General features: G+C 44.0%; 2 protein-coding genes across 6 annotated transcripts in view; both read left to right on the forward strand.

Moving 5' to 3' along the window:
* The window catches only part of SEPTIN6 (septin 6), a 42,529-nt gene extending 33,958 nt beyond the window's left edge, over nucleotides 1-8,571 (forward strand). The window contains exons 10-11 of one of the 5 annotated variants that reach the window (XM_039487938.1): nucleotides 1,924-1,966; nucleotides 4,462-7,394. In XM_039487938.1, coding sequence (XP_039343872.1) covers nucleotides 1,924-1,927 — 4 coding nt within the window. In that variant the 3' untranslated portion in view covers nucleotides 1,928-1,966; nucleotides 4,462-7,394. Of the gene's footprint in view, nucleotides 1-1,923; nucleotides 1,967-4,461; nucleotides 7,395-7,574 lie in introns of those variants that run through there. The other 4 variants (XM_039487935.1, XM_039487937.1, XM_039487936.1 and 1 more) reach the window with 4 other exon arrangements.
* Nucleotides 8,572-15,213: 6,642 nt separating this feature from the next.
* NKRF (NFKB repressing factor) lies at nucleotides 15,214-25,980 on the forward strand. Its single transcript, XM_039487558.1, has 3 exons — nucleotides 15,214-15,629; nucleotides 21,523-21,659; nucleotides 23,917-25,980. The coding sequence occupies exons 1-3, from the start codon at nucleotides 15,349-15,351 to the stop codon at nucleotides 25,896-25,898; spliced, it is 2,400 nt and encodes a 799-aa protein (XP_039343492.1). The 5' UTR covers nucleotides 15,214-15,348; the 3' UTR covers nucleotides 25,899-25,980.
* The last annotated feature ends 1,192 nt before the right edge of the window (nucleotides 25,981-27,172 follow it).

Raw genomic sequence — 27,172 nt, forward strand, 5'->3', positions numbered from 1 at the left:
TCTCTCCTGCGGCTCTTTGCAGCACATGATATTAAAACACGGTGTGATTTAATTATTAACCACTCTAAGTTACTATGTTGTTGACCAAGTGTAGTCATCTTACTGGTAGAATAATAGATAGTAAATGAAATAATTAATTCACACTACTGTGGCTCTTTTGGGTAGTGTTGATCGCTAATTTAGCTCCTGAACCACTGGGGTCTGAGTATCACTGATTTCAGTGAAGGGAGAGCTGAGTTTTTCCTTGTCTGGAGCTCTTCCTATAGCTCCTGGTTACACTGTGGCCATTTTCCATTGAAGCTAATCACCTTCAATACATACATGCAGATCCTAGGACTTGTTACTTAATAAATTCTAGCTGCTTCAGAACAACACAAGCCAAGTAATATTTTTCTCATGGGAAAATGTAAGAACCTGGTGTCTGACTCAAACTAGGTGAAGAGATTAAGATTGAAAGGAAGATTCCAGTGGTATTACTTTGGTGGGAAAACTAGTGTAACAGAGTGGAGAATTGGGTCCATAACATTTAGTCTGCAGCCACTAGAGAGCAACATAGTCGTGCATACTTAAACAGCCTGTCATTCCACCCGGAAGTGGGCAGTTATCATTTCTCTGTGATGGTACATTACCTGAAACAGAGTTCCACTGCCATCTTGTGTGTGTACTAGTACCATTGTGCATATAACTAATGGGATATATTTTTATAGTTTCCATGATTGGCAACTGTCTAGACCATCTGTGTAAATGCAGAGTAAATCTTGCATGCAGTCAGCAGTCCTAAATAAACCAATTAGTCTTATTAATATGAAGAGTACGGGAGATGCCTGAGGAGCCGGATGAGAGTGCTTGTCACAACAGGATGGCCCCTCTTTGTTTGGATTTTATTTTTGTAGCTGTGTCATCACTAGTTCAGCAGTTAAGAACCAGGTCCAGCATTTAAGATACCATTTTAGGTTTCAGCTTAGTTCTTCTCATCTGCTACAATCTGAGTATTTCTCTAGGCTGAACAAGTCTGGTAAAGCTGTGGCTGCTAACTAATTAGCTTTTCTGTCCTTTCCTCCTATGTTGGTTCCTTCAGCCTCCTAGTCATTTTTACTTCTGTTTTGAGTTCCCTTCAGTTCCTCAACAACTTTGTTACTGAGGTGACCAGGACTAAATTCAGTGATCTAGAGGGCAAAAGTCCATCCTCCAACCTGAATCTCACCTTGCTGCATGTGTTCCACATTTAGAACTCGCTGACATCCATAGAAATGTTACTTGGAGAACAGGAACAGTGATCGGCACTGTGGATTGAGGACCTTTTTGCCCTAAGATTGATCTTGCCACAGCTGTATAGAAAGAGAGATTATCTTATTCCATGACATGATGTGTGTCTACAGTATAAACAGCTCCAGAAGCACTCAAGTGTGCTCTGTGTATCTGAGTTCAGACACCCCCTGCCCTCCCCCCCACCATGTATCATTCATAGAATTCAGCTTGATCAGGCCGGAAAGGGTTAGTACTATCCTCACTGAAAAGCTTAGGGGCCCAGAAAAACACCATCAAGAGTTGACATTGAGCACTGAAGCCAACATTGGGATCAGAGTGATTGAGTAAGAGGGTTCTCGGCTCTCAAATACAATAGCTGTCTTTAAAATGTGATATTGTACTTTGCTGTCTACCTAAATCCTACAGTTGATATTGTCCTATATGTTCAGTTACAGTATTTAGATCGTAAATCTCTCTAACAAGCCATGGATTATATACACAGTACTTTAACTCTTTCATTTCATAGTGGCTGAACATAAACTAGCCCTTCTCTTTCCCAGCACTTCTCACTTCTTTGTTTAGTTCAAACTTCATTAATTGCGCTAATTCATGACTTGATTTCTTTTTTATTGTCATTCCATCATCAGTAGTTCTTACTTGTGTGCTGTTTTACAGTTAACTGCTGTTTGCTGCATGGTGCATGAGGTACATTGTCCTGGTAAGCTTTATTAACTCAAATAGACCTTGCAGTGGGGTCAATTACAGTTCTTAAAAACAACAAAAAACAAACCTAAAGCCAGTACATTTTCTCACCCTCTCTCGGCACTGTGGATGTATTACCAGTCTTGTTGTGCGTACACTGTTACAAAATTACAATGCATAGGTGAAGTGTGTATGTTCTTTGAAGATGCTTTAAAGTAATGTGCATGATTATTCCTGTAGAGCTGTTTTGATTTGTAATACTAAAAGTCAGGACATTTCCTTTTGAGCTTCACAGCCATTTAGCTTGTGTCGCTAATTTAAAAGTTGTGTTCTTTTCTTTTAGCCCTATAGAGAGAAATTATATTCATTAAGCATGTAGGCCTCCCAGATACTATGGTAACAGTTGCTATAGAAATGCATATGGTGATAATAGACTCAAGCTAGCTGGTGGAAAATTGGCTTTGTTTTAATCTAGGATGTAGTATTATATCTGTAGTGCAGGACTTGGTTCCAAAACTGAGTTTTGTTCTTGATTCTGCCACTGGTTTACCTGTAACCTGGGGCAAGTCACTGAACTTCTCTGAGCCTCCATTCACCCCTAGGCACCATAATAATCACAAAGCATTAATTATTTGTTAAATCAGCTATTGCCAAATAAGTGAAAATCCAGTTCAGGCTGGTTATCTAAAGTGATCCAGAATCACAGGTTGCAGGCTTCCATAAGTCAGATTAAGAGGTCAGAAACCTTATTTATGCTTTGTATATCGAGCAAGGGGTGCTAGTAGTCTTTAATATTAAACATGGGATTTTTGGCAAAAAAGATTAGCACCCCAGATACAGTCAATCTTCTAAAACCCTCCCCTGTAAATATGCACTGACGCATGCCTCTCTGGGCCATGCCGTGAACGCTGCAGGAGCATCCAACTGCCTTAATCCTGAGAGAGGCTACAGAAGTGCTTCTTCCTTAAATGGGTCAGTACGTTAGTCCTCAAGGAATTTTAACCAGCCTTGCAAAACTATTCACCCTGCATAAGTAGGTTTGTCTTGACTGCAGTATCATTGGTCATTGGATCATTGGTCTCTTCCATCTCTAACGACTATTCTTGCCACATGCGTAGCATGGAAATGTTGTGGGCTGCATAGCGTTAGGGAGGCTTCGTTGTCTACGTGAGGATGTATGTCCTCCAATGCCGAACAGGGTTAATGCAACTTACAGTCAGCAAGTGCTTTCAGCATTCAGGGTCTGTGTCGTAAAGGGGAGGATAATTTATATAATGACAGCTTTTGAGAAATGCACTCATCTGGCTGAAGGAGACAGGGAAAGCCACCCAGATCCCGCTGGGATGGATGAAGAATAAACTGATGTTTACAGCTGTCTACTTACTTTTTCTTAGAGCTGGAATGAATAAGCGTACATGTAAGTTTTTCAATTTCCTACTAGATAAATAGATGGTGGAGCATCAGCCCTATCAACATGAATAGAGGCTGCATGCACTGCTGTAAGAACATGCCCTTAAAATCATAATATATACCCACTTTTTATAAAGAGAATCAGGATCATATCCATATGGACCATCACACATACTAAAACCTATTTAAAATAAGTTCTCTCTTTAGGATCTAGCTATTAACAAACCCACAGTCCGTTCTTAAACAGAGAAATAAAAGCCAGTTCTAGTTTTATTCAGAGAGGGAGGAAACAATCCTAATTAGAATAGAAAGTAAATGTTTGACTGTAAGTGAGGCATTTGAATTGAAGTTAACGTGTTTACCAAGCTCCACTTAATGGTAAGATATCCAGAAGTGTCCTATACTGATTGAAATACACCAAAGAAATCTCTCGAGCTATCTGACCAGATGAGTGTTCTTGCTGCCGATGAGAACAGTGTAAAACAAAGAAAAGAACAATTCTTTGCTTTTCGGGATCTGAACATGAAAAATAAGCTCAAAGAACAGCTATGTTCATTCTAGTGAGAGTACAAAGCCCTCAGTGCTAAAATGCCGTTGGAGTGAACATTACTGATTCTTGTTGGTTTTGGATTGCTTTTAGCAGTCCTTGTAACTGGTCGCTGTTGTGTGCTGGGCTCTGAATCCAATAAAGTTCTTTTGTTCAAAATACACAATTGCAAGACGGTGCCTTTTGAATGGGTATTTGTCCTTGCTGAGCTTAATATGTATATCTGGTACTTTTTCAGCAATTCAAAAAATACTCGCAATACTTACTGATCTCTAGAGTACTACAGGGTGTCACTGTTTTGCAAGGGTATAAATGATCCACTGATGATAGATCCTGCAATCTGCAGAGCTCCAAAAGAATTGTTTTAAAAAGAAGCCTGGTTTATCCCACTGCTTTGTGTGCCTGTGTGAAAAGCATGTCTTGTAATCAGTCAAATTAAATTTTATTAACACGTAGTAACATTTTCATTTGTTTTGTATCTTAGGAACCATATTATTTTTTATTTTTAAATTAATCCATAAAAACATTAATCTGCCTTTTTCTTTCATTTTCAGTTCGGGTTTCCTGTAGAACCTTTCCCTTCGCACCAGAACCGAATGCTCCCACATTCAGTTAACATGCAGTTACGCCACTGTGCCTATTTGCCCATCTTTACCCTCCCACTCCCTTCCTCTTCTCATCACTCTTAAAAAAGCAAAAGAGTCTGCATCCTTGGCTGTCTTTTGGTGAAGAACCCAGCAATAACCTGTGTGGAACTGACAAGAGATGCTAAACACTGCTATCTGTTCCCTGGATCAGTAGCACGTTTGCCAAGCGCTTTCAGAACTAGTGTTCTCTGTCCTGAATTGTTACGATTATTTCTCTCTCATATTTGTTTCACGGCTGCATGGTAAGAGAGCACGGCTGCTTGTTGGGTGCATTTAGTGCCATGACTCCTGAGCCCTATGACAGATTGCCTGTGAATGCTGTAGTCATGCATCGTGGTGAAATGTGGCTGCCTATAGATAGAGGCTTTTTTCTTTTTGTTTTCATTTCATGTATAAACATCTAATCCATCATTATTTTAGATGTGCTTTGGTTAATTTGAGTAATTTAAGTGACTGTTACAAAACTTGCCATGTTTGCAGGGATGGGCCTGAGCCAAAACCCAGAGGATGGAACAGCCCTCTGCCCCAAACTTTGGGAAAACTCAAATCAGGATCCAATCTTTGTAGCAAAATCCCTGTGACTTATTCCCTTTCCCAATGGTGGACTGAACCAAAATGCCAGATCCAACCATCTCCCCTGCCCCCCTTTCTGGGCGGTTGAGATCTGATTCAGTCTAGGCTGTCCTTGTAACTTTATTGCCCTATGACTGCAGTGGATTGAAACAAACTCTGGATCCGAACTCAGGGAACATGGATGGCTAGGGCCCGTATTTACTTGCTAGAACAAACTGGTGTTTATGAAGAAAGATATGTTGCAAAGTTTCCATGTGATTTGTTCTTCAGGACCTGTCCATTTTTTTACTTTTAATACACAAAGTATTGCCTAGAAAAGATCAGCATGTGTGTTCCTAAGCAGCTGCTGCCATGTTGCTTAAGTTTTCTATTCAGCAAAATATTTTCAATGCGCGATTTGCACAGAAAGGGTGGGACTCTTGCCGCTGACTTCAGTGGGGCCAGTATTTTACCCCGGGGCCAGGTACACTTTGACCACTAAATATACATTTGACCACAGTCTGCATGTAAGTGTCTTGTATATTTCTTGATGGGGAAATGTTTAAAATAGTCTTCCTCAGACCGTGAATTCTGGTTAACGTTACATTTTTTTGCCCTTCTTTTACAGTAATCCATGGCTCTGTACTGAATAGTAATCCCTGAATACAATGGGCTGGAATGGACCTTCATTTACTTGTTAAATTGGAGGTTCTAATATAAACTGACAGCTTCTCATAATATTTCAGTCCTGGCTTTCCTATGCAAAACTGCTCTCTTAGATAGCTTCCTCAGGAGTCTGTCTTTACTGTGTACTGATGGTTATTGCTTTTATTAAATCATGTAACAGAAGTCAGTAATGAGGTTTTTGGACATTGTAACTTTAAATCTCTATTTTCCCCCCTACATTTAATGGACACCCCCTACCCCTTATTAAGGGATGTGGAAATGAGTTCTGTGCTGCTTTTTTGTGCTGTCAAAATAATAGTACAGATGAAAATATATTTATTGGTGAGTTTAAGAAGACAACAGCACCTAGGTTTGATTATGGCATGACTGAGAGGTTAAGAACTTTCCTTGTATCTTGGATGCTTTGTTTAATAGCTGTAAAATATTAATTGTCTTTCTCATTTGATTGATTTCCCAAGTCACATGGACATTTTAATACTCATTTGAAATTCCTACTGGCCCTAATCCTGCAGTCGGATCCATGTGCGCTGGGCTCTGCCTGGTTGCAGGGCTCTGCAGGCACAGATCCCATTGCAGGGTCAGGGTCCATGTTGGCAAATATCGCCTTTATAACACATTTAAACTTTTTAAAACTCTGTGTAAGATAAGCACACTGGCATTGTCATTCTGGGTGAAAAATGATCTTTCTGTGCAGAGTTATATGCTGAGAGATAATTTTACCTAGAAAGATCTGAAGTTTGCACATCTTACAAAGTTTGAAACAAACATCCCTCTTCCCTCCTACCCCTCTCCCTTTCCCACCCAAATACCCTTCTGGTTAAATGGGAGCTGGTTACTTCAATGCGTGTGAGAGACAGTTTTGCTGTAATCAGTTGTCTGCACATGCTCATTTTAAAACTAATGACTGATCGACATTGATAGATTCCACTCAGGTAAACTTTTCATTGTTTCTACTGAATACCATGATTTTTATATTCAGGGACGAGCTTTTGGGACACATACTGCCCCAAATCTTCTGGCAAACTCCTGGCTCTAGGGCTGTACATAGTCCTACATTCTGAAGTAGTTAAGCATACACTGATACAAGGTGTTCCAAATAGTATCCTTCTAAGGCTGGCATATAATCTGTTCTCTGTGATGTGCATTGATGTTAAGGGGGAGTTGAGTTTAAAGCACTAGAGTGATGTGTGTATTTAGTCCCCTTTCCATCCATATAGTCACTCAAGTGGTCAGTTAACCTCATGCAGTAATCCATAACTGAAACTAAGGTGTGGCCTCGTTTGAGAAATCAGGACTATTAAAACTCTTGATTGCAATTTATTTATATTCGTCTCAGGTATCCTGTTTCACTGTAAAGACAATTTTTTTCCCAAAAAAAGCATTTGTTTCTTTTTTAGAAGTTGAAATATTTTAAGCCTTTGCTTCTTTCAGCTCTGTGGAATGTAAGCATGTTTTCTGAAATCGGTCAGTTTCACTTTGTCAGGGGTTCCAGGGATTAGCTGAAAGGGGCTTTTCATCTTGCTTTTACTTGCTGCATTATGGGTTGGTTTAGATCATTTGATTTTTTTTTATAATGCTATTAAAAGTATTTTTTAAACAAATTTTAATTTGTCTGGTTTTCTTCAAGCACTTTGAGCAGCCCTCTGCGGGATCCGTAATTGCCTAGAAATGCTGCATGTGCCCATCTCTCTTCTATTGTTTTCATGTTGAGTCTCTATTTCTTGCTTTTTTTAATGTCCTTCTCCTTTTTGATAATCTCCTGTTTTTCTCTCTTTCTGTAGCTTTTTTTAAATCTGTCCTCGCCAGCTGCACTGTGTCTGAGGGAGAAGACTGCCACTTGTAGAAGAGTTTAGGGATCCTATAATGTCGGGGGCGGGGAGGGAATCTTCAGTGTTAGTGTCTTCGAAAGAAGCTCTTTTCTGACTTGCATGGTATTTAAAATTGAAGTGTCTTGTATTTTGTGTGACAAGACCACACGATATTGAGGAAAGCTGATCATGTACAAAAAACTTGGAGGAGCAACAGAAATGTGATTAGATTAACCAGTAGCCAAATTTTCAAAACGTTGGGTTACAGCCATGTTTTTTCCTCTAATTTGGCCTAATAGAAGGGTCATGGACTCTCCTAAGGATCTGTGGAAGCATGATGGGGTGTTTTCAGTATGTGAATTTGTTGGTTTGTTCTGAAAACTGTTACGTTCGCTGTCAAAGGAGATATAAACAAGGGGTGATTTGCCACATTGACAGCCACAAAATACTTTTTAATTTTAACAAGGAAGTAAAGCAAAAAAGGAAATGTTTCCATTAGTGTTGTTTGTGCCTCCACCACCTTATTAAACTGCATCACCTGATTGACCACAGGTTGAGTGAAAATTTTTTAACGTGAAATCATGTATTGCGTAAAACGCTCCAAATAGTCTAACCTTTCCCTGTGCGCTTTAGTTAGAGAATGATCTTACACTTAGAGTTATTGAAATGGGAGGGGTGGAGCTGTCAGTGGCTGGTAATACTCCATCCAAATACCATGTGAGTAGAGTGCAGTGTCCTTAAAATGCATTTGACGCCTGTTCTAGAACTTTTCGCTTGTCTCGTTCTCCCTTGGAACATTCACTGCATGTTTTTCCAAACTGCATTCTACTGTCTCTCTCCTTTATTTTTTTTTGTTGTTTCCTTTTTACAATGGAAGTGTGAAAAACTGCACTGCATATATATATATTTACATGACAAACATTAAAGAACCAGCACTGTTAAGCGTGACACCTTTCTAACTTTAATGTCAATTTTCAATTAAAAAAAAATGCAAAAACCCAGCTGTGTCCTGCTGTTGTTTGTGCTGAGGGTTTCCCCTAAGTCAGTCAATCTGCCAGTCGGAAATGTATGCAGTTTAGTAGATGAGCCATTTTGCAATGTAGCCCCAGGATATGGGATTAACACGTTTGTCAGAAGTATCACAGGTTCTTTTAATATGGAAAACACACTGAGAAGATGGGGAGGGGGTAATGGTGATGCGGGGGAGGTTGTGTGGTTTTTATATCTCATCCCGAATACTTCATCTCTGGCACAACACCCTTAACTCTGTGCTGAAGCATTGAAGCAGTCCTGACTTGATGGAAAGTGCCTCCTGCTAAATTGCCAGCACCAGTTCCTGCAGCACACTCTGGGTTGTCCTTGGAGATCTTGCATACGATTCTTTCCCAGGTCTCTGTCTGCTTAATTTAGGGCCTGAAATATTATAACTGCAGGTGAAAATACAGAACTACCTTAGATGCCAAAATGTATTGTGGATGAAAGCTCTATAAATTCAACATGGATTTTCTCTTAGCCAGTTGCACTTTAATATAAAGAATGGTTTAGCTGCCTTTTTTCAGAAGGCAGTGTCAGGCTAGTAGTTACATTTCCTTGTGTGTTACTGGCACTGCAGATTATTAAAACTGAAAATGTAAATATTGAATTTGCTCTTTGCCTTTTATGGGATGTTTGCTTTTTGCACTTTGAGGTTGGCTGATTAAAGTAGACTGGGCTGAACCTTAAAAATGTTTTTGTTTTGGTTTGTATGAAACCTCAAATGGATAGAATCATTGCCCAAAATGAGCAATGAAATACTTTGTTTAAAGTATCCAGAACAACCTGTCATGTACTTACTATGTGTTTCATCTTTATAACAGTTTATATTTGTCTGCTTTGATATACAGCTAACTACAGCAGTACTCTCAAATGGCAAAAAAACAACAGCTTAAACTAGGAGATGCTCAGTTGGTTGAGGGAAGATTGTTTGTGTCAAAGTTATGAAACTGTAGATGAGCTCTCTAAACTGGAGAGTAAAAGTGCAGTGAAATCTCTAAGTGACTTCCCCAGGGGCTAACAAACTGGTTGCTTAAGAGGTGGCTTTAGATACAGTTGGAGCAGAATTGTACTCAGTGCTCTACAATTTGTCGGGGGCCCAGTGCCCAGGCTGCGCCCCGAGCCCAGACATCGGCACTGCCGTTTTATAGCCCTACACTCTGAGCAGGGCCGGCTCCAGGGTTTTTGCTGCCCCAAGCGGCGGGGGTGGGGGAGCCGCAATCGGCAGCAGCTCCACCGTGCTGCTTTATTCTTCGGCAGCACGTCCTTCCCTCCACCGAAGAGCCGAACGTGCCGCCCCTCTTCATTGGCCACCCCAGGCACCTGCTTGCTGCGCTGGTGCCTGGAGCCGGCCCTGACTCCGAGCCCTGCGACCCTGAGTCAGCTGACATGGGCCAGCCAGGCGTGTTTTATTGCAGGATAGAGGTATTCTGAATGGGCCTACCGTTGCAATTAGCAGCTCATTTTCAAACCTGCAGCATGTAGCAAGGCAGTTCTGTTTCCAATCAGCCTAAAATGTCCATTTCCCTTGATTGATTTCACATGCCTTGCAGCGGAGCAATTCCCAGGAGGGCCTCAGCGGTTGTATAGCTTCATTGCAAAGGACTTGATACTGCTTCATTGAACTATATTCAGGCCTCCTGTCTTGAGGAGCTGGACCTGGGGTCACAGATGTAAGGGACCACGGATGCCTCATGCAGTCTTTAATTGCTCTGTATAGTCTATAATAACTCTTGAGTATCACACACAGGGGCCTGATCCAGGGCCGATGCAAGGTTATTATGCGCCCTAGGTGAAACTTCCACCTTGCGCCCCCTCGCCTGCACATCAGTTCATTGAGGGGCAAATCCCAACGAGCCTTTATAGCTCTAACCGCACCTGTTACCTCTTGATTATTAAAAAGATATTTCGTAATGATCAGTAGTGAATACAATCAGACAATACAAGGGCAGAGGGCATATTTTATTATTGGGTTGTAAATCTTTTTCTCTTATAAATCATACACGCTGCTAAGAAGGAAGGTCTTGTGTGAGAGTCACATGCCTAGGAGTGAGCAGATCCATGTTCTATTCCCAGCTTTTCCTCAGAATTCCTGCAACACACACTCTCTTCTCCCTTGCAAGGCAACTCAGAGGAACATCTAGAAGAGCGAGCTCTTGCACAGACAGATCCTTGGGCCAACATGACACCCATATGCCTCGTTTTCCATTGAATAGGCACATTGCCTCCCAAGAACTCCAGAGAGCAGGGACAGGGAGTGTGCATGGTACACCATCCCTAGAGGACATGCTACCATATCTGCAACCAATGTGGTGAAAGGTGTAAGGGGAATATGACCAAGTCTGCAGCCCGGCACCTTTTGCGGGAATTTGCAACAAGGGTACCCAGTGTGAGTCCCTTAAGCAGGACTATTTGCAACCATGTACTATATGTCCTAAGGTGCAAGACAACACTAATCTGCCAGTTTATGGTTAAAGAGCACTTCAGATGCCATTGCATCTACTAACTGATGATTAGACAACACAGCACTGAAGCACTTGCATAAGTTCAACCATGTGAGTAGTCGTCCTATGTTTAAAGTTACTCACATGCTTCAATGCGTGTAGCATGGGGGTTGGAGAAATGCTGCTGCTCTGGATGGAGTTATGTATTCCAATTCCTATGGCACTGTGTTTTAAAAATATTAATATTAAAGATTTATATTGCCAGAGGCGTCAACCAAGTTGGGGCCCCATGGTGCTAGGAACTAAATTGATACATAGTAAATGATAGTCCCCAGGTGTTTACAGTCTAAAGACATGATGTAACAGGTGCACAAACAACTGGGCAGGTTCTCAGTGGTGCGTATGGCTGTGGGATGTTTCTTTTAGAATGAAATCCAAATTAATAGATAAAAAGTCACTTGGCACAGCCTACCAAGAATCAACTTTGCAGTTGACAAATCCCATTCAGTTGATTGCTCATCTAACTTTCAGGAAAATCTAGGCTCTTTATCTCAGATAAAAAATGTATTTCTCTCTCACCATCTTCTGGAAACCTAACGACTTGGTGGCTTAGTTGATATGAGTTCATTGATTTTCATTTGACTTTCAAAATATGCTGTGCAAGTATTTGAGTAACAGTAACTCAAAAGGCAGAAAAGGACAAAAAAAAAGTTTTTCCATATTCAACTTTCAAAGTCATTTTCTTACTTTGTGAATTTTTAACAATATTAAAGTTAGTAAAACAAGACTTTTAAGATGTGATGGCCCAAGTATAAACAAACTCACTTTGTATAAACACATTAAAATACTTATTTACTTCTCAGCCATGTAATTGGCCTTTTTTTATCTGAAATCTGAAGACTATTCCCATTTTGAATGATAAGCTATAATCTAGGGCTTCTTCTGAATTCTGTACCATTGGTCTGGAATGTAACCAAGATTTTCAAGGGTGAACACAGAATCTGCTTTTCAAACACAAAAGGCCAAAAATGCAATGTCATGGGGTATCAAGTTATTGAAGAACCCTAAATAGAGAGGCAGAGCTCTTCTTCTGACTCTCACTGGCACCCAAACTAAATCAATCTTATGAGTGCGCAGGGGGACAGCAGCCCTGCAAAGGCAGCGGCACCGCTAGCGGGGAGCAGCTGCGTCTGCCGCCCCTCCTCCCGGGGCTGTGGCCTGTTGCCCCCCCCAGGGGGCTCCTGCAGCAAATGCATGCAGGCGCTGGCCCCCATGCGCCACCCTGGCTTGCCACGCTCGGGCTCTGCGGCTCCCAGGCGTGTGAGCCGCTGCTGCCCCTCCCGGAGCAGGCTCAGGGCCCTGTGCCCTGCCGGCAGCTCACACGCCTGGGAGCAGCAGAGCCCAAGAGCGGTGAGGGGGGAGCCGGGGGGGTGCATGGGGGCCGATGCCTGCATGCATCTGCTGCAGCCTGCAGGGGGGGGCACCAGGCCGCAGCCTGGGCAGGAGGGGCAGGGGGCACTGCTGCTCCCCGCTCGTGGTGCTGCTGCCTTTGCAGGGCTGCTGGCCCCCCTGCGCCGTACCGGTTCCTCCGTGGCTGGGGCTCGCTACCCCTGCAAGCCGACGCGCTGGCTCTCCGGTGCCTCTGGAAGGCGGCTCCTCCCTGCCGAGCCAGGCCACTGCTCTTTGGTGCCCCCAACCACTTGGCACCCTAGGCGACCGCCTAGTTCGCCTATTGGTTGCACCGGCCCTGGCCTGTAAGCAGCCATATTAGCAAGTGGGCGTTATTTAGGCACCTATTCCCATTTATATCAATGGGATTTACTGCAGGAGGGGTGCATGGCCCTTACTCACTGTATTATCAGTTGCCTGTATCTCTTATGGAGGTAGTGTTCCCTTTCCTATATCTATGGGATCCAGTCTGATGGCTATGTACAGTAATAACAGTGTAGGCACTGGCTCTTTCATATACAGGGAACATTAGCCACCTGCCTGTTCTCTGGTACCCCAGAAATTTGCTCCTATTGCAAATTCGAGATGCTTAAGTTTTTAGGTCTTTTATCTCCCCACAAGTTGGTGTTTAATCAAGGTATTTGGGCCAGTAAGTCTGACTCCCACTGCAGTATGTCGAAGTCCATCACTGTCTTCAACCCACAGCTCGACAGAGATGCAGGTTCTGCTACCAACATCTCTCCCCAGGCTCTTGGGATGCTTTGTATTTTATCTTTTTCAGAGATGACAGTTGCTCATTGCATAGACATGATCTCCCTGAGAGGTGACAACCAAGAGGCAGAAGGTACAGGAGTTGCAAGATGGTGCTGAGTATGCTGGTCATTAGGTCTGTGCCTGAGGCGTGAAGGAATCCTCCCTTCCTCTGTGCTTTCTCTACCTTTGCCGTTATTACCATGATTTAGTGTCCCACAACCATCCAGCACCAGTCAGAGGTAAGTGCAGAAACAAATGGCTTCTGGTCTCCAAGTGTAAAAGCAGGGATTTTCCCAAAGCAGCCAGAACGCTTTGTTGCCGGCACAAAGGCCCGAGGTGACAGCAACAGTGGTTCGTTGCCCGGAGTGCCTCGCTCCAATAGACACACCAGGGTGGAGAAGAAAAAAAAAGGTTTATTTGAGCCCAAATAAGGTGGTGCAAGGGAGACATAGCAATCTCAAATCCTGCACACAGATACAAACAGCTCTCTCTCTTTATACATGATTTTAGCTAAGCATCTCTATTACCCCCTACTACCTACCCCTCCCTCTACTCACCCCTCTTCCTCCCCCTCGTGTTCCCATACAGCAAGCACATTATAAAGACTTGGCAGCAAACATATTATCTCGTTAGTAAGTTTTCTTGACCGGTCATTCTGTTTCACTCCCTTCAGCCAGGTGCAAGCAGGCTGTATAATTGCCTCCTGGTACTGATAACTAGTTGCCACACATTCCATTCTTTCCACCTGGCCTGTGGGGTTAATTAAAGTCTAAACATGGAAGCGGTTCGGGCAAGCAGAGGCCTGATACAGGGAGCCTTCGTTGGCACTGTTGTTTTCCACCCCTCTGTCAACACTGGGCCATGCCTGGTGACACCAACAGCTTCACTTCTTGCTGACCACTCTCTTCTCTCCAGGGTTAACTTTTCGGTGTCCCTTTCTGGTTCTCATGCACTAGCACAACACTGCAATGTTTAGACTGCAAGGGGGAGCTATGGCGGGAGATGTTTGCATTGATTGACATTTCAAGGAGACATGTTTGACAGGAAAATTATTTTCCGATGTAGTTAAGATTTTATATTTTAAAAAATATGTCCAATAATTTAAAAATACAGTGTCAGTGTGTGTGGGTGTAGACACCCCCACCCATCCCCCCTTGAGTCCCCAGGGCTTGGGGCTGCTGAGAGTGTGGCCCGGCCTGTTTTTTGTCAGAGGGACTTTTGAAAGGTGGCTCAGGGGGAACTGAGGTGAAGGCCCTGCAGCCCCAGCACTAGCAGAGGCTGCGAAGTGAGTGGCTCACTCCGGTCTTTGCGGGCGCGGCGAGCCCAGAGCTGGCCCGTGGGCGGGAAATCGGGTTAGGCGCCAGGCTGCAGCCTGCCCGACCCGAGCTCCCCCGGCGGCCGGGGCGCCAAACGTGCTGGTCCTTGTAAGCCGGAGCCGCCCCCCACTGTGCTGCGCGGCGCCGCGGGCTCGGGCCCAGGGCGGGAGCGCAGCCCCTGTGTTAAGTGCGGGTGCAGCGGGGCGGAGCCTGCAGCGCTGCGCGTTGGGCAGCAGCAGGTTCCACCCCCGGCGCCGCCCGAGACTCCCTCCCGCGTGCACCGCCCAGCGCAGCGTCCCTGGCAGCCCGGCCGCTGGCTCGTGCCCTGGGCCTGCCGCATTCTGGCCGCGCGGCCGCCATGCGCAGCCCCCTCCAGCTCCCAGCGCCTCCCCCCCCTCGGGCGGCCGCACCCGCCTCGGGGCGCCGCCAGGGGGCGCTGTGAGCGGGGCCCGGCCCCTCTCGCGATCTCTTGATGTCACGCCCACGTGACGAGCGTGTAACAAAAAAGGTTACAGTGTAACGGGGTGCGGGCGGCGCGAGGGGCCCGGCGCGGGGGTCGCGGCCGCACGTGGGGCGGGGGGCGCGCGGAGCCTGTGCTTGGGGCCCGCCCCGGGATCCCCGGCTCCGGCCGGCCTCTCCTCCGCCCGGCTCGGGCCGCACGTGGGGCCCGGCCCGGCCCGGCCCGGCCCTCCCTGTCCCCGCAGGCCGGGAGCCGGGCTCGCGCCGGCTCGGGCGGGCAGGCTGGCCGAGCCGATGGCTGGCGGCTGGATGCTGCTGGGCGGGGATTTCCTGACCCCGCAGCCGCCGCCGCTGCCCCCGGTGCCGCCTCCGGAGCAGCCGCCGCCGCCCCCGGAGCCCGAGGCGGTGCCCGAGCCGGTGCTGGAGCAGTGGCGCCAGTACCAGGAGAGCGACTGGCACTGGGGGCTGCGCCGCCAGTTCATCCTCCGCCACCTGGCCAGTTACCCGGGCGCCGCTATCGACCAGCTGCTGTCGCTCTCCGTGCTCTGGACCAACCACGTCTTCATGGGCTGCAGGTGAGGGGGCCCGCGGTGGGGATCCGGCTTCCCCGGGGGAGGGACGTTTCCTTCCCGGTGATGGGGGGGGTGGCCTTGGGGCTGCCTGGATGGGGCATCGGGGCCGGCTTTTCCCTTCCCAGTCCGTGTTAACAGAAGCGTAGAAGTGACAGGAGGAAGCGGCCGAGTCGGTGGGTTTCTTCGTTCACCCCCCTCCAACCCGTGCTCATTAGCCTCGGTCCCCGGCTCCCGTCTACATCTCAGGCCCGATTTCCCGTTGCCTTCCTTCCCATCCTTCCCATCCTTTCTGCTCCCCTCCAGATCCCACCTTTCCTCTCAGTGCCTTCCATGCTGCCCCCTCCACTCCCCTGTTGCTTGGAAACCCCCTTCCATAATCTATTCCTGAAGGCTCCCATTCACCGAACTCATACTGCTCCTTAAACCCCCTCGCAGACAATGGAGTTACATGTACTCCTCTAGACATGAATGGAAAAGGAGGGGGGTGGCTATATTATTATTTTATAGCACCCTTCCGAAGTAACTGCCCACTGGACGTTCTTCAGAGTCCATTGGAGAGAGTTTATTGCAACATCAGCAATTCTGAGTAGAGCAAACCAAGCTAAGCATCAAATACAAGATGATGATGATGATGGACACGCTTTAAGGATGCCACCAACACGACTTCTACAGCGAGTGATAATATGGACACCACCTGGAAAGAGAAAAAGAGAGCGACCTAGAGAAATGTTACACAGAAAAATAAAGAAAGAAGTGAAATCCTTCAGCATGACACCCAGAAACCTGAACAGACCAGCACAAGACTGAAATTAATGATGGAAACCGGGGGATGCTCGATATACCTGAGGGTGCAGGAGAATAAAGAAAAATGAAACGATGAGGCACTCAGACAGAAAGAGCTCTCATCATCTAAAGCCTTTTTCCTACTCTGAGCCCTGCATGGGTCCAGATCTCCACCTGGACAGAACTCGTAGCACAGACTGTGGGGCATGAGCCACATGTGGCTCTTCTATGGTTAAAGTGCAGCTCGCGGAGCCCCCCAGGCTGCTCCCCTCCCATTGTCTTCCTAGCAGACGGTGGGGTTGGAGCACAGGACCTCTGCCTTGCAGGAGGACGGTGCGGTAGAGGCTTCTGCCCAGCGGGAGGGGGGACTTGGGGCTTCCGTCCTGCGGGGCACACCTGCTGGGGCTTGGGGCTTCAGCAGGAGCAGAGCTGAAGCTCTGTCAGGTGCCTCTCGTGGGGCTGAGGCCCTGATCCCCAGCAGTTGTGCCTTGTCTCTTGAACTTCTGAAGATTGTCGTGTGCGGCTCAGAGGGCCAGTAAGTTTGGCCACCCCGTCACAGGAGGATGAGATCTGAAATGGTGGACTTGATAGTGGGGATATAACGTACGCCTTAGGCAACGGCATCGCTTATAGATGCGCAGTTACTCTCTTTGGGCAGACTTGGTGGTTCCTTGGTGGGTTATATAATTAGTGTGAACCCATTCATTTTCTGTAAGTGATGCTGCAGAAGTGCATTTTTAGGAGTGACTTTGGATGAGTGTGGAGCCCTCAGGAATAGATTTTTGGAAGGGGCAAAGCCATAAGGGGCAGCACAGAAGAAGGCATGGAGAGATTTGTGAAAGTGTGATCAAGGTGAGCATCATATGAAGAGCAGAAAGGAATTGGGGGAATGCAAAAGGAAATCATATCAGAAGAGTAGGTGGGGCCCGCGTAATGAAAGGCCTTGAAAGCAAAGAAGAGAAATTTAAATAGAACATAATAGGGAGGGAATACCAGTTGATTCCGAAGTCTGAATATTCCTCTCTTGACTATTAATTTACAGATGCTTTCTTTTTTAGTTATTCCTTTTGGTGCATCCCACTTTCCGGGCCCTAGCATAATGCTGCATACTTGAGATGTAAATGCTAAGAGCAAACTGAATATTTCCTTGCTGTTTTTTTATTGAATACTAAACAGAATCAGTTTTTAACACATCACCTCCCACAATGTAGGAACTCAGTGTAGGACAGTGTTTCTCAGCCTTTTTGATACCAAGTACTGGCTTTCTGCCTTCCTAACTTGTATCAGGTCAATCTCAGGGACTGGCACTGGTCCATGGAGGGATGGTTAAGAAACATCAGTATACTGAGAACCTGAAACTGACCTGAAAATAAAAGTGAAACTGGTCAATTTCCCTCGTTCAAGATAAGAAAAATGCAAAAAGTAAGCTATATAAATAGTGAAAAGTAAGCACCGTAAAACTGAATTTTCTGGCTACGTTAAAACAGACTTCAGTAACGAAAGAGCTATGTAGTTGCTATCCCTAGACACAGCAATCACATTAACTTGTGGAAACCACAATATAGTAACTAGGATACTGTTTTAGATTTCCATATCCCTGCTAGTCAGAATGAAAGGGCTGCTTTCCCTGTGTACTTTGACTGACATTTGTAAAATTAATGATTTTTTGGGGTGTGGGGAGGATAAAGAAATTAAAGAAAAATAGGAACTTGCTGATGACTTAAAAGTATAGTGACTAACTTCAGCGAGGCAGGTAATACTTAAGCAAAGCTCTGAAACACTAAAAGATAATTTAGATTTTAAAATTTAAGATTTGTTAAGTCTTCTTATGAGGCCTGACTTTAGTAGACACTTCTCATAATTTGTCTGAATTTCAATTAACCGTCTTAGTTTGGATCTAAACATCCCCTGCAGTGTTCACAATCCAAATGTTTCATTGTGCTAGTGTGAGTGAGCCAGACAGTGAAACTGGTTACGGTTTTTATCATTTAATCCATATGCAAATAACATGAATGGCACATTGTGTTTTAATATTTAACACTTAGACTGGAAGCTCTTTGGGGCAGAGACTTTTTGTTCTATGTCTGTACACCACCTAACATAAATGGGGTCCTGATCCTTGACCGGGGACCCTACCACAGCACAAATAATCATAGCCTCACGCTGTGTTGACAGCAGATGTAAGGAAGCACTTCATAGTATATTAAAAAAAACCATGGTATTTAATCTGATGATGTCCCATTAACCCATTTTCAACCATGTTTGCATGTTCACCATCTCTTTAAAAACTGCTAGGCCTAAAGTTGCTTATGGAGCTAGGGTACTGATTATCGTTATTAATGAAATGCATGCAGACTGACTCCTGCACTTGCATGGAACCCTGCTGTGATGCTGCTGCGTGCAGGTCCAGGTCCATGGAGGGATGGTTAAGAAACACTCATATAGAGAGAACCTGAAACTGACCTGAAAACAAAAGTGAAACTGCATGCGTCTCAATGCAGGGCACTATCTGTCATGTGACTGGTGCCGAGGAAGACCCAGTTACTGAGGAATTACTTGTGGATTACAGACTGGGCAACCCTTATTATTTCTTTGGCTGTTTTTTGCTGCCGTCTTACAAAGCGGAATAGCCATATTTAAATCAGTTACATGAGACTAAAATGTCCCCTGTCTCCACTGGAGATTTCTTTATTAATTTCTTCTACCCTGGCCCGACACAGGCATTAGGAAGGCTGTCAGATCTTGAATAATGATGTTACTGAACTCTCTAAATGTGTAAGCAGTGCTGCACAGAACCCACAAAAAATAGGGTTACTTTCCCTGAAGAACTTACAAACTCACAGACGATGCGCAAGGGAATAATTCAGATATGAGATGGTGCAGACACTGTCAGTCAAGAGATTTGTGCAGGAAGACTTTCCGAAAGATACTGTAGTGAGGTGCAAAATTAACATGCCATACAGTGGTGGAATGGACAGAGGAGGAGACTGGCATGTGACTCTCTTATGAAATATAGCTGTATTTATGTGTTCTGAAAAAAATGTCTAATGTAAAATGGTCTTTGCTGCCAGGCAAAGTGGAGGGGGAAGTTTGCTGTTTAAATTATATTAACTAATAATTTGTTCAAGCCCTGGTTGTTACTGTTTCCCAGGCACCTGCTAGTGGGAGGATTGACCCATTAGCCAGAAGTAGTTCTTGGATCCTTGTGGTTGGGTGTCCTCTTTTGTATCATCCTCTAGCTGAAAGGGGATAAAGTTTAAGTTCCAACCCTCCCTTTGGTCCTGTTGGTAGAGAAAAAGGGCTTCCATTTTTCCACCTCCTGGCTGTTGTGGGGGCTCTGTGTCTCCCCCTGCTGCCATTTTTGGGTCCCTCTCTTCCATGAATAACTCTAGTGCCTGTCATTGCTGCTGAGGCTGCTTCTAATTTTCTCAAGCAGCAGCATGAAATCGACCTGTTTCTTGACAGTTTTAATTGCTGCTCACAGGGTTCTGAATAGTAGCTGCTTGGACGAGTGATGAGCAGCAGTGTAGGTATTGCAGTGTCTCTGCAGACTCAGGAAGAAGTTACTGTCTCAGTTTGCATTCAGAGAGCTTGCTCTTAATATTTGTTACCTAATATTTAAACACAAGCTTAAATTCTGGTTAGGTCTCCATCATTGCAAGGAAAGCTTCTCACATACCACTGGTGAGTAGACTTTCCATACACATGTAGCACCAGTTTTGAAAAGCTAATCAAAGGCCATTTGCTTAAAAAAAGTATCTCTGGCTTTTGTTCTCAGAACCTAATGATGACTTTAGTTTTTGTCTGCCTTGATAGACATAAGATGCTGACCTGAGCCTCTGCTTAATTTAAATACCAGCCCTGTGGTAGAACAGTGTATCCTTTCTATACTGTGATGGAATATCTACAGCACATGGCTTTATGCAGTGTTTTCAGGCCATCATCCTTTGTTAGAGATTTTTCAGTTCAGCTTTTTCCATCTCAATATACTGAAAAGATTTAATAAATTACAGGAGCTGGAATTCTGTAACACTGATGAATTCTGCCAGATTAGAACTGCAAATGATTTTTGCAGTTCTAATGCAACATTCTTTTGCAGCAGTAACCAGACTTCAGGTAATGCAGGACTCCTTATGAAATAACACTATTATACCGTCACTTTTGTGGCAGTGGGATTTGAAATGTTGCAGTGACATCAATGCTAATTTAAAAATAAAACTGTTGTTTAAAGTAATAATTGTTAGTAAAAAAGCAGCTGAGTTCCTACAGTAAAAACTGACGCGTTCCTTAGCTGCTGTCTGACATCAGTGATGGCAAATGTCTGGTGACATGTCACAGGTTGTCACTAAGCTTTTTGTCTAGGCTAGCGGCAATGAGTCACAGTTTCAATACTGTTCTGACTCCACTAAATTAAAACCCAGTACATTAACCTATGTTTTTTTTCTACTGCCACTTACATTTTCCTTGTTGCTGTATTAAGTGGTACGTTTCAATAGCAAATACTTCAAAGGGAGCTTCAGTTTACTAATTCAAAACTCCATTCAATGACTTGCGATGAATGATTGGCAGAATATTTGATGCTACGATACATGAGTTTGTTCAGAATCTGTATGAAAAGTAGTGACTTGTTGCCTTATTACAGATTTCTTCCATAGGGCCCCAGTTCTGCAAGGAGAGCCACACAGAGAGTCTCCCGATTCTTTGGGGTTCCACACAGCCACATAAATCTGCCTGCATGGAATTGATGACAGGTTCAGCATAAACTTTCACCACCATTTATTAGAGCCTGATCCAATGCCAGTAAATGTCGACTTTAATGGGTATTGGATCAGGCCAGATTTGACCAGAGTTTTGCTTGTAATGTCACAGGCAGCTTTCTAGTCCCAATTTAACTTAATTAGGAAGTATCCACAAGCCACGCTATATTGTACAACATATTTCACACAGGCATATTTTTTTCTTGTGTGAGATGGTGAGGTCTTGCTGTCTGCATGGTTGCAAATACTGAAATCTTGGTTGTAAAGACACCAGGAGTTTGGTACTGGAAGTGGGAGAGGTCTGGTAAAAACCTGTCAGCATGTTCTAATGCGATCTGTCCTTGAATGAAACACAGGTATGGCTCGCAAGTTATGGAGAAAGTCTTCAAGATGGCTGAAGGTATCGATATTGGGGAGATGCCATCATTCGAGCTGGTACCTCCTGCTAAGCCACCAAAAAGACCCTACTCTCCACCTTGCTCTCCCTATGCCAGTGAGTATATTTGCTTGCATAACAAAGGGGACCTCATTCTCTGTTGCTGCTTCAGATATGATTTTCGGATCACGGGAACTGCAACTGTAGAACAGACCAGTGTCTGCCTCTGACTGTAGCCAATAGTGGATGCTTCAGGGGGGAGATGGCAGCAGGCCAGATAAGCAGTGGACAACTTAGTGCACAGAGTTACACCACAAGCAGGCTGGATTTCTCCTTCACCGCAGCTGGTGGCTGGCTTATGGTAGAAGTAATCAGAGTTGGGGTGGTTGGGGGAACTTGCAAAAGTTTTAAAGCTTAAGGATCTGACTTAGATGTCAGGGTGTTTTTTCCACTGATCTCAGATGAACTGGGTTATGATAAATATGCTGCAACAGAGGTGTCTAGATGTACGTCACAGCCTGACCCATATTAGCATGACAGGTTAGCATTGGATCAGATTGTTCTTTCTAAGTGCTTGAGATGGCCTTTTGCTTCACTGGTGAAGTCACGGGCCTGGCATTTGGGGCATGGGAGTTAAATTTTTTACAGTCGTTTGAACAGAATACCACTACTGGTGTGGGGAAAGGGTGCCCTTTTACTTACTGTATTTATGCATCAGATATTTAATTCTTCAGATTAGTTATACAGTGATTGTCTTCACAGTATTTGTTTTTGTAAAATTTGTGTCTTGTTTCTAATCCAGACAAATTCAAATTAGAAACGAGGCACAGACTTTTAAAGTGAGGGTGAAGTGGTGGATTCTTCCTCTCTTGAAGTCTTCAGATCGAGACTTTTTGGAGGCTATGCTTCAATATCAATTATAGAGCACTTTTCACCAGATCTTTACAAAGGAGGTCAGTACCATTGTCCCCATTTTGCAGACAGGGAAACTGAAGCACAGAGAGGTGAAGTGAGTTGCCACAGTCACTGACAGAGCTGGGGATGGCACCCAAGTCTTCTGTGTCCCAGTCTAGTGCTCTATCCAATAGGAAACACTGCCTCACAAAATTTAGTCTCACAAAAGTGACTGGGCAACAAAATGGCAGATGAAATTCAATGTTGATAAATGCAAAGTAATGCACATTGGAAAACATAATCCCAACTACACATATAAGATGATGGGGTCTAATTTAGCTGTTACCACTCAAGAAAGATCTTGGAGTCATTGTGGATGGTTCTCTGAAAACATCCACTCAATGTGCAGCGGCAGTCAAAAAAGCTAACAGAATGTTGGGAATTGCTAAGAAAGGGATAGATAATAAGACCTAAAATATCATATTGCCTCTATATAAATCCATGGTACGCAGATGTAGTCACCCCATCTCAAAAAAGATATACTGCAATTGGAAAAGGTTCAGAAAAGGGCAACAAAAATTATTAGGGGTATGGAATGGCTGCTGTATGAGGAGAGATTAATAGGACTGGGGCTTTTTAGCTTGGAAAAGAGATGGCAAAGGGGGGATACAATAGAGGTCTATAAAATCATGAGTGGTGTGGAGAAAGTAGATAAGGAAGTGTTGTTTACTTCTCGTAACACAAGAACTAGGGGTTACCAAATGAAATTAATAGGCGGCAGGTTTAAAACGAACAAAAGGAAGTATTTCTTCACACAAGCACAGTCAGTCTGTGGAACTCTGCCAGAGGATGTTGTGAAGGTCAAGACTATAACAGGTTCAAAAAAGAACTAGATAAACTCATGGAGGATAGGTCCATCAATGGCTATTAGCCAGGATGGGCAGGGATGGTGTCCCTAGCCTCTGTTTGCCAGCACCTGGGAATGGGTGATGGGATTAATCACTTGATGATTAGATTATCTGTTCTGTTCATTCCCTCTGAAGCACCTGGCATTGGCCACGGTCGAAAGAGAGGATACTGGACTAGATGGACCTTTGGTCTGACTCAGTATGGCCATTTTTATGTAAGTTACTGTGCTCAATATAGGAGTAACTGGAATTGTTTACTGAGTGTTATATAGGAGATCAGACTAAATGATCTGATGGTCTTAAAATCTATGAACCCAAGTAGTACCAAAACCACCTTTTTACATAGCAGTAGGTGAAGTGGAAATACTTCTGCAGTATCTTGTCTAGGAATGAAAATTCCACTTATCTATTGCATACATCTTCATACAGAAAATCTTGGTATCTGTGATGAGGGGAGCGGGAATTCTGTACTCAAAAACGTAACTAGTTACTGCTGGTGATCGTACTGTACATACTCCCTCCGTGTTGTAGAACTTACTTTTTTAATGCTGTAAATTTCACTCATTCCGTAGATCCAGAGCCTCCCAAAAAAGTCCTCCCCAGGTTCCGCGTGAGACCTCGTTTTGAGCCTGTACACTTTGTAGCCAGTAGTGAAAAAGATGAAAGAAAAGAAGATCCTTCAGACAACCAAACACAGGACTCAAACAAGGATGCAAACACAAACAGCACTGCCCAGTCAGTCGAAAACTATGTGGATTTTGTTTTTAACAGTTTCAATACCCAGGAAGCAGATCCCCAGTTCTCCAACTCGGTGGGTTTTGGTTATGCAAGTAGCCAGACAACTGCCACCAGTGTGGTTTTGAACAGCATGGACAGTACCCAGAGTGGTGCTCCACAACTTTCCACTTCCTCTTCAGTTCTCCAGTCATCATCAGATACTTTCCCCCAGTCAGTTATCACAGCAAAGCAGTATTTTATTGACAAACTCTCAGCAGCAATCTGGAAGAATCTTGCTAACCCAGATGCTAACACTGGGACTGATAAAATTAACTATACATATTTGTTGACTCGGTCAATTCAGGCATGTAAGACAAATCCTGAATATATTTATGCTCCTCTAAAAGAAATTGCCCCTGCCGACCTCCCAAAAAATAAGAAGCTTCCAACAGATGGCTTTGCTTGTGAAGTGAGATGCCAAAATGTCTACTTAACCACTGGTTATGCTGGCAGCAAAAATGGATCCAGGGATCGAGCCACAGAATTAGCAGTCAAGCTGTTGCAAAAGTCTGTGGAAGTTAAAGTTGCTCAGCGGAAGTTCAAACATACCTATCGAGAGGACTTAGTAGTGTGTGAGTCTGGCACGTGCCCGCAGGAATTGCCTCCTGCTCTCAAACAGCTTGATGACTTTTTAGCTGCCAACAAAGATTTTTCATCTGGGCAGTCTGGTTCTGATCCCTTGCAAGGTTCTAGTAGTTCAACCAAACACTGGACTAATTTTGTCCTCACGGAAAATGCTAGCGATGCTATAGGGATACTTAACAACTCGGCTTCATTTAACAAAATGTCAGTTGAATACAAATATGACTTAATGTCAAACCGCTCATGGCGCTGTAGAGTGTATTTACAAGACCACTGCTTAGCCGAGGGATACGGCAGTAAGAAAACGAGCAAACATGCAGCTGCAGATGAGGCTTTGAAAATTCTTCAAAAGATGCAGTCCAATGTGGCACCCATCAAAACAACCCAGGTCCAGAAAGTGGGCTGTTCATCCCGGATTTCTGGCAAAAAGAAAGACCTGAAGGATCTTGTTATCTATGAGAACTCTGAGAATCCCGTGTGCACACTGAACGACACTGCTCAGTTCAACAAGATGACAGTGGAGTATGTCTTCGAAAGGATGACAGGAATGCGGTGGAAGTGCAAGGTGATGCTAGAAAATGAGTTCATTGCTGAAGCAGTTGGGGTTAAGAAATCTGTGAAGCACGAGGCGGCGGAGGAAGCTGTGAAAATCCTCAAAAAGACACAGCCGACTGTCGTCAATAACCTGAAGAAGGGCACCGTCGAAGACGTCATCTCAAGAAATGAGATTCGGGGCCGCTCAGCGGAAGAGGCTTTCAAACAGAAGATAAAAGAAGACAACATAGGGAATCAGATTTTAAGAAAAATGGGCTGGACAGGTGGTGGGCTAGGGAAAGATGGCGAAGGGATACGAGAGCCTATTGCAGTGAAGGAGCAATTTAAAAGGGAAGGACTCGGGCTTGATGTGGAAAGGGTGAACAAAATTGCTAAAAGAGATATTGAGCAGATCATTCGAAATTATGCGCGCTCAGATAGTCATGTTGACTTGACTTTTTCTACAGAACTTACCAATGACGAGCGGAAGCAGATACATCAAATTGCCCAAAAATATGGTCTTAAAAGTAAATCCCATGGCCAGGGCCATGATAGATTCTTGGTGGTAAGCAGAAAGAGACGTAAGGAAGACTTATTAGACCAACTGAAGCAAGAAGGCCATGTTGGACATTATGAACTTATTATGCCTCAAGCTAACTGAGCTTCATGGTGTCCAGTTTCATTGGTGAATGCATAAAGAGATGGAGTTTCCTAGATCCCTAATTAAAGAAACAGATGCTGCATTTTCTTGTTGTGGGATATATTATTGTTTTACTTTGCTCATTTAATTTCTAAAACTTTATTAGAGAAAGAACTTACAAAGTTCTGTCCAATTGTATTAGCACAACCCAGCAGCCAATAGTGCAGTTACTGTATGTGTCTTTGATATTACTTGTTCCTTCACATTTTAATAGTTTTGTAATAACAAACACACATGTCCAACCACAAAAAAATTGATACCATTTAAAAGTATAGTTCCCTTATTCTTTTTGTCCCAGGAAAGAAATTTTGCCTTTTTAAAAGCAGAGGAAATGCAGTTAAGAGGAAAAAAATATGTAAAGTTGGTATTAACTACAATAAAAATACAGTTTTATTTCCAGAAAAAAACCAGGATTTGCCACATTTTGTATGTATCTTAAATTCTGTGTGAAACCTCAATTCTAGAAGAGTTAGCAAAGTAAAAGTCTCTCGTGTGTGTGTGTGTGTGTGTGTGTGTGTGTGTGTGTGTAAAAGTCTTTAACCAGCTGAACAATTCAACTTTATAACTAGTGTTCCAGTTTATTCATAAATTTTCTGCTATACTGAGAATTAATGAATGCACCTTAATCAACTTTGTACTAAACTGAGTTAATGCTGGAAGGATTTTTACCTAGAAGTACTGCTTGACATGTGCAAATGCCATGGTGGCATGTAAAACCTATTTTTACTTTGACTGTGAGCTCTTAACCCTGAGCAAAATCAAATTGTGCTTCATTATTTCTATCCACTACACTAATGTATCTGTGCTTGTGTACGTCAAGGAGAGATTCACAAGTAAAAGTCTTGTGCTGCTCAAATACGTGGTTTGAGTGTGGGAGTGTCTCCAGGACTGGCCCGCCTGAGCTAGAAGAGCCCTCTGCCTGAAGAACAAATAGTTGGCTGCTACAAGACATCATTTTTGGGATGTGTTCTTCCACCATTGCTGAACTTTTGGGAACCTTCCAAAAACCAGTCCCTGAGCCATGCCTTGTAAAACAGATTAAAAACCAACCTCTGGGTGAGGCAAATGTAAATTCTCTTTAGGTGCTGCTTGTTCAGATGGGACCTACTGTGTCTTTTCCAGCTTGAATATCTGATTCACTCAGCCAGCTATGATAGATATTCCTCAGTAGCCACTCTCCTGTTTGTCCCTGTGCTTCAGTTTATCATTCCTGCCTCCCATATCTGCCTCTCCAT

The sequence above is a fragment of the Mauremys reevesii genome, linkage group 9 (assembly GCF_016161935.1).
Source record: "Mauremys reevesii isolate NIE-2019 linkage group 9, ASM1616193v1, whole genome shotgun sequence".
NCBI lineage: Eukaryota > Metazoa > Chordata > Testudines > Geoemydidae > Mauremys > Mauremys reevesii.

What these genes read in the sequence shown, in the direction of transcription:
- NKRF (XM_039487558.1), top strand. Translation starts at nt 15,349, where the DNA reads ATGGCTGGCGGCTGGATGCTGCTGGGCGGGGATTTCCTGACCCCGCAG. An exon ending in CACGTCTTCATGGGCTGCAG is followed by an intron (nt 15,630 to 21,522) that starts GTGAGGGGGCCC and finishes AATGAAACACAG; the next exon opens with GTATGGCTCGCAAGTTATGG. An exon ending in ACCTTGCTCTCCCTATGCCA is followed by an intron (nt 21,660 to 23,916) that starts GTGAGTATATTT and finishes CTCATTCCGTAG; the next exon opens with ATCCAGAGCCTCCCAAAAAA.